At 35.9% G+C, this 7809-nt stretch overlaps 1 protein-coding gene across 1 annotated transcript; it reads right to left on the bottom strand.

Annotated features, from left to right (window-relative positions):
• Positions 1-763: 763 nt before the first annotated feature.
• Positions 764-7733, bottom strand: LOC103140062 (aladin-like; the record flags this gene model as incomplete). The annotated part of the gene is made up of 11 exons (XM_007555011.2): positions 764-978; positions 1845-1929; positions 2014-2095; positions 2180-2247; positions 3177-3270; positions 3408-3498; positions 3573-3633; positions 4541-4665; positions 4758-4878; positions 5747-5890; positions 7612-7733. Coding segments are annotated over 11 exons (1149 nt in total), but the record flags the coding sequence as incomplete, so codon positions are not given.
• Positions 7734-7809: the final 76 nt, after the last annotated feature.

Below are 7809 nucleotides of genomic sequence, written 5' to 3'. Positions count from 1 at the left end.
TTTTTTTAATCACCAGCAGCACACTTACTGGAACCCCTAAAAACTCTTTAGGCTGAATTTTCTGAAGAACTTTCAGTTTTTCAAATTGAAAGATTTTTCTCTGAGCTCAGAGAAAAGCTTGATGTTTATCTTCTCCAACATTCTGGAAAAAATAAATGAACACATAAAACAAATATCAAAAGTTTCCTATAGAAAACTTCAGATTATTTTTTATAAGATTTTATCCAAAAATGCCTTTTTTTTATTCCCCTTTTGTCAGGATTGACAAGACGTTTAAATTGTGAGTAAATGAGTAAATCTGGTAAATAACGAATCATGCACCACTTGACTTTTAATCTATTTTCAAACAAGTGTTTTGGAAATGCCTTAATTTATATTAAACACATTTGTCTGAAAATTACTTACTCAACCAGATTACTTTACATTTTACCAACTGACTGCAAGATATGTCAAATAGCAGAAATTTTACTCTATTAAATCATCAAACAGGAATTGGTTTCATATTATTGCTTGAATGCAGAAGTGTGGCTGATTGTTGATCTTTTCTGGTCCAACAACTTGTCCCTGAAATCCAATTCATTTTGTGCATCACGTCTTTCAATAAGCACGTTTAATTTGAGCATTTTAAAATTTGCTCATAAAGAAAATCAGTTCCAAACAGCAAATTTTACTTTCTATAGTCTAATGTACTCAATTAAATTGAACAAACACTTCAAAATGTCTTAATTTGCTTTAAATGTTTCACACAGAAGGAAGCAGAAGATGTTTTCACACAATTTTATTAACAACCTGTAAAGACGAAGAGAGGTTTTGGCAGCTCTGTCAGGAGATGAGCTCCGTGAAGAGCGACTGATTAGAAAAGTCTGCAGGTCTTTCCTGTAGGTGAGGCAGCGGCAGACTCCCGCTGAGGCCAACCTGGGAGATGCCGGAGGTCAGGAAGTAGAAAGGGATGTGTGTAATTTTTCCACTCGACCAACACTGGATAAAAACAACAACAAAAAAACCCAGAAACATTATTTTGGAGCAGGTGGAGGATCCAGCATACTCATTAAATTGAGCAAGCGGGAGAGAGGTTTGCGGATGGATATTTTTTATCTGGCAAACTGATCCAGTTTGTAGCTTCGCATCTTGGAAAAATTAGCTTGCGGTTATTCCACAACGACGACGTCAGGATTCATCAAGCTCAAACTATCCGAGAGAAGAACCGATCTGTAAATGGACCAGGCCTTTTCCTGGTCACAAATCCACAGCTTTCCATTCCTAATGTATGGATACCAAGGATCAGGCAGGTATTTCTACAAAAGTCCCACTTTAAATAGGAAACCAAAACAAGAGAGAGAAAAAAAAAAAACTAAGAAAGACGGGATGGATAAATGAACTGATGTAAAAACGATTGATAAATGGAAGATGAAATGGAGTGGGAAACAGACTGATGGACGGATGGACAAAAAAATGAAACAATTGATGGAGAAACAGATGAACAGAAACAGATGGACAGACAGGCGTTTAAACAAATTGATGGATTGATATTGGAACGGATAAATGAATCAATAGATATCAAAACAGACAGATGAATAAATGGATGGATAGATAAATAAACCAGTGAATCTATGGATAAAACAGATGGATAATGATAGATGATAGATAAATGAATCAATGGATAGAAAACAGATGAACAGCTTAATGGTTAAAACTTGTGGACAACAGAATAAAGTCTGTAAAATAAAAACATTTTTTCTATTATTTATTACTGTTTATCTGTACTCAACATATAAAATAACTACTGGCACTTTAACAACAACATAAAAATCAATAATAATAGTAATTTGTATTGTATAACTGACCACAGTGAGCAGAGCCCCATGCTGGAAATTTGGGTGAAACTGCAGCAGCCTCGGTTCTGCACCCGGTTCTCCCTGAATGAACCCACTTAATAAGAATAAAGAGCCTTATCAGTACAAGAAAAACCACCACTTATGAAAAAACCCCCCACTAATATCTCAATAGTCATACCAAGGCAGAAGCTCAAAGACGGGGTTGGATCTTGTTTTGAAGACGGCGATGATCGCAGGCCGGTTCGCTGCTCCAGGATCGCCTGAGAAAACGGATGAGGCTTAGATGAGTCGCTGAACGTAACCAGCCGTGAGCTTCAGGAGGGAAAACTGAAGAAACGTCGAACCTTTAAGAAGAACTGCGAGCCGCTCTCCCCTCGGATCCCACGACAGAGACTGAATCTCTCCACCAACGCTGGAAAAAACGAAGACGGAGGACCAACCACATGATCTATAAAAGTCTTCATAAAAGTCGCTTTAATTTTATTCATATTGTGTAAAATAACACGAAGTTGAAGAAAATGGTATATTTATTCTTTTTTACAAATAAAAATCTGAAAAGTGTGGTGTGCATTTTAATTCAGTCGAGTCAAAATACATTGAACCATCTTTTCCAACAATTATACCTGGAAATCTTTTTGAGCTCATCTGGAGAGACGTTTTTTTTTGTTTTTTTTTTTACTTTTAAAAGTTGCATTAAAACTCCAATAAAAATGTAAACATTGCATTATTTGGCCAAGAATGAATCTTTTAATGCAAAGTTTTATTAAAATTTGCATTAAAAGTTCATTAAGTGTCACGTTTGCATTAAAAGTTGCCACTTTTACTCCCTTTTGAATAAAGTGTTACCAAATTTTATTATAATGACAAGAATTTTGGTTTGTGTCAAAAAATTAAAATGAATGATTATAAATAAAAAAACAAAAGTGACAGTATTATCGCAAATTATATATATATTTTTTTTTACCATTTTCTACACTTAATCAGAGCATCAATAAATGCAATAAACTCAAAATTATAATTAAATGCAGTTGCTGTGTGAAGTGTAGTAATATAAATCTCACTTATTAAAGAAGCCTATTTTAAATGGGAATATTTTTCTAAAAAAAACCCCACAAACTCAATAAACAGCTTTTTTATTATAATTTCCTTCGCTTTTATAATAGTGCCACAAAATATGATCAAATTTTAACTACATCCATCTTTCTGCCAGAGATTACAATTTTCCTGGAGGTCAGAAAGTGACATTTGATTGAGAATTTGATTAATTTGTACCAGTTCTACAATAAAAAAAAACAAAAACATGTCGCAGTAAAAGATCTGGGTTGCTTTAAGCTCTCTTACATGATATCTCCATCTGGGCTGTTAAAGGTCGTCTCTGATAGGTCAGCAACAACAACGGCTACCTGTGGCCCTTTGACCAAACCTGGAGGGACACCTGCAAAACACAAACACATCATCTGTTGGTTGCTGCTTATCCCAAACCACAACAGATTAACTTAGAAGCCACTAAGCTACCTTTATGAAGTAGATTAACACTGTCTAGTTTATTCTGAGCAGACTTGGAGGGCTAACCTGGTGATCCAGAGAAGGTCAGAGCGTAGATGACCATTTCTCCTTGAACTGTGAAGAGAAGCCGACTCCCATCTGGACTCCAACAGCCAGACTAACGAGTGGAAAGTGAAACACGTGACTTTCTGCCCTGAATGAACCATTTCATACAGAGTAATGAGCTTTTACCTGGCAGCACCCCTTTATACACGGCCAGCGCTCACAGGTCCACATCCTGGTCTCCCAAACCCTGAAGAAAAAATGTTATTTTCTAATTCGCAGTAAATCTTAGATGCAAACGTCACCTAAAAAACATATTTTCTGTCCCAAATTAGTTCTGGACTTTGGTCATTCCAAAATGTTTTTCTTTTCTATTAAACTTCTCTTTATTGGATCTGCATGCATGGAATAAAGTAAAATAAAAATCTCCCTTCCTTTGCAGATTTTTAGCACAAAATCAGCTGGTAAATCAAACTCAAACTATCTTGACAAACCATAGCATGATGCTGCCACCACCATGTTTCACTGATTGTGTGTATGGTGGTCATTTTGCGATGCGAGCTGCTGCTTTTGCGCCAAACATAACTTTTGGACTTGCAGCTAAAACGTTTAGGCTAAGATTTCACAGATCATGACATGTTCTTGAAGGTTTTGGGAGATTTTAGCAAGAATTTGATGTTTTCTTTGGAAGAAAAGTTGTCTAAACTTTAAAAATATATTTGACTATGTAGCACAACTGAAACAATTAAATAAAACAGCATTAAAAGTTAGCAAACAATGCAAAACATTAACAAATGTTCAAATTTAATATGGATAATCTGAGTGAATTCAGGATTTTTAAGGCTTAAAATTATTAACACAACTTCTACGACTTAGTATGAGCTTGAAGAAATGCTGACATGTCAAATTTAAGAAAAGTAAATTCTGAAATAAAGTAAAAAGGCCCAAAAACTAAATACAAATTATGTAAGATACCATAAGTACCATATAATATAGTCATATCAATTTTTCATGTGTGTCCACTTTTAAGTGCCACTATCTGACTAAGCTGCTTTCTGACTGCTGACTCTCATAAGATGGAGAGAGATTAATATCTACACTTGTGTTTCAGCCAGTCCAGGACAGAGAAGGTTTATTGTCTTTGTTGTTTTTCCAACCTGAACAGGGCAGACGGTGTGGATGCCAGGATGTGGCTGCCGTCTGGGGACCAGGACAGGAAGGTGACGCCGCCTCCTCCGACACGTTGCAGAGGTACGCAGCTCTCTGCAGCAACATCCCAAACCTGAAATATGCATCCATATCAGAGGAACAGCTGTGGAAACAGGAAGCAGCACGGTCAGAGTGAGGATTAAAGGAGAAGCAGCCGCCTCGGACCATCATGGAGGTGTCCAGTGGGGAGGCAGACACGAGGAGGGATCCGCTCGGAGACCAGGCGATGGACGTGACCGGGGAGTGGCCAGGGTGGGACAGAACCTGAGCACAGCCAGAAGAAGGCCTGCAAAGAGGGAGGAACAGTTGTGTCAAAAACTTTAATTAGGAAACCAAGCATTGATGTCATTTAATGAGCATCATGTCTGAGGTGCTTCCTTTAAAAACACCCATGAAATTTCCTCTGGCTAACTCAAAGTTTATAAACTAACCTGTGAGAACGTCATATAATCTGTGCAAATCTTTAAAGTTAAAGAAATTAACAAAAATTCTCCAAAAAAAAGTATTTTATTATGCTGGCTTTTGTTTTGGTTTGGGAATAGAAATAATATCAATACTCCTGACATAAAACAGCAAAAGTTTAGATTTATTTAAAGGTTGTATCTTTTAATGCCACCTGTGAACGTGTTGGAACATACAATTGTACAAACATTTGGCAAAACTTTCCTTGGGAAGCCACATAAACTTTTTTATCTTCTGATATAACTCTTGCTGAATATCTGAACACTCTTCCTGGCAGACTCTACTTACACTGTTCAGTATCTTTTAACGGACCAGGATTTTAAGAAACATCATATTTTCTCAACAGCACTGAAGCTGGTTTATTGGAAGGGCCATTCTGGAAGCTTAGCTTTCCCTCCTTATCCCAGCCCTGAACAAACTTTTATGTGCATTTGGGATCACAGTCCTGTTGGAACAACCAGGATCAACAGTGATTTCACAACCACATGGACTGAGACGTTACCGACTAATAAAAAACCCCTCAAAAATAAACACCTTTGAATTCAGATTAAAGCTGCAGCTGCCAACATGGAGAAGCATTTATAAAACCGCTTGACAGCAAAGCTTTACATCTGGCATAAAACATTTCAGTTGGATTAATAAACGTTGTGTGGATTCTACCTTGACCTACAGATGTTCTTGGTGTGTCGTACCTTGTAGACAGAGAGCAGGGGTCGACGTTCCACACCAGCAAGCAGTTCTGACACGCCACCGCCAGCACAGACGCACACAGAGGTTTCCACTGCACGGCTGCAACATTCCTCTGCAGACGATGCTTCAGAGTGGGAGTGATGGCACTGAGGAAGATTTGTTCATTTCTTTTAATGACAGAAGTGTTGACGAAAATGTGTCAGATTTACTCAAGCAACATTTTCACTTTTTTGCAAAATTTGCCAACTTCACAATTTTTAAGTATTAAGTAGTTTTTCAAAATTTTAGTTTTACCACAATTTCCTGTTTCTTTCTATCTATCTATTTATCTATCTACAGATCCTATTTTCTTTGTTCTATCTATCTAGAAATCTTATGTTCTTTGAACAATAACAATCTGTTGCTAAGAGATGAGTGTTTATTCTGGTAACCAAGTGCCACAAAGTAAACATCTGGTTTTTACTTTGCAAAATGTAATAACTGTAAATTTCTTGTGTACATAAGCAGTATTTGAAAAGCGTATGTTTTATACAATGTACAGCTTATATTACAATAATAATAATTGTAATGAAATTGGTGTTGAAATAAGCGTTTTGTTCTCGTAACGAACTGCCATGAAGTAAACGTCTGATTTTAACTTTTGTGTTGAATGTCTGTTTTATAATATATTTCCCAATAATGACAAAAAAAATAAACATTTTTACTTTTCTGAAAAATTCAACAACTATACAATTCTTGTTAAGTTGTAAGTAGTTTTTCAGAAGAGCAGAAGAAATCTTATGTTCTTTGAACAACAATACTCCATTGCTAACAATCTGTTGCTAAGAGATGTGCACATATTCAAGTGCTACGAAGTAAACATCTGATTTTTACTTTGGTAAAATTTACCAACTGAAAATTTCTCGTGTCGGAGCACATGAGCAATATTTCAAAGGAGCTTATATTTTATAAACAATAATATTACTTGCTATTAAATTGTGGTTAAGAGATGAGCGTTTTTGTTTTGGTAACGAACTGCCACGAAGTAAACATCTGATTTTTCCTTTTGTGTTGAATGTCTGTTTTATATTTCTCACCAATGACAAAAAATAAAAAAAAAATACTACAAAATTTGCCGACTGCACTGTTTTTGTTAGGCAAGTATGTAGTATTAAAGAGAGCAGAAAGCCTATGTTATTTGAACAATAACTATTTGTTGCTAAGAGATGAGCATGTTTTCTGGTAACTAACTGCCACAAAGTAAACATCAGATTTGTACTTTTGTGTTTAATGTCTGATTTATAATATATTTCCAGCCAATGACAAAAAAAAAAAAAAACATTTTCACTTTTCTGTAAAATTCACCAACTGCACAATTTTTAAGAATTAAGTAGGTTTTCAAAAGAGCAGAAGAAATTCTATGTTATTTGAACAATAACAATTTGTTGCTAAGAGATGTGTGTTTATTCTGGTAACCAAGTGCCACGAAGTAAACATCTGATTTTTACTTTGGTAAAATTCACAAACTGTAAATTTCTTGTGTCTAAGCAGATACATATCATTTCAAAAGAGCGTATGTTTTATAAACAATGTAAACTTGTCATTAGTTTGGTGTTAAGTGATAACATACTTTATCTGGTAATAATAATATATGTCCCACCAATGACAAACTGTTTCAATCTGTTGGTTGAAAGCAGTGAAAACCTGAAAAGTTGCCCTTTAACATAAAATGCCTGCATAAAAATCATAAACAGTATGTATGCCGTTTTGGTAATGAGAGCCGAAATCAGTTTTAAAGGTTTCAAAACTAAAACTGCGCTGGTTAGAAATCTGACTGACTGGATCTTTTGCTGCCATTTTGGCATCGCCGAGTCCGTAGTTCTGGTACCTTTTGGGGTTGTAGATCTTGATGGAGTCGTCCAACAAAGCAACAGCAAACTTATCAGTGTGGGGATGCCAGGCGAAGGCTCGCACCACACAATCAGACCTGGCAACACACAAAGGGTATGACTTCAGTAAATACAACAAAACAGAAAGATTACAGTCTCACATTGTTCTCCTTTAAAAACATAAAAATATAGAACAT

This window comes from Poecilia formosa, unplaced genomic scaffold (genome assembly GCF_000485575.1).
Source record: "Poecilia formosa unplaced genomic scaffold, Poecilia_formosa-5.1.2 Scaffold67, whole genome shotgun sequence".
Taxonomy (NCBI): Eukaryota; Metazoa; Chordata; class Actinopteri; order Cyprinodontiformes; family Poeciliidae; genus Poecilia; species Poecilia formosa.
The sequence above is the reverse complement of the archived record's forward strand: the minus strand, read 5'-3'. Positions and strand labels throughout refer to the sequence as shown.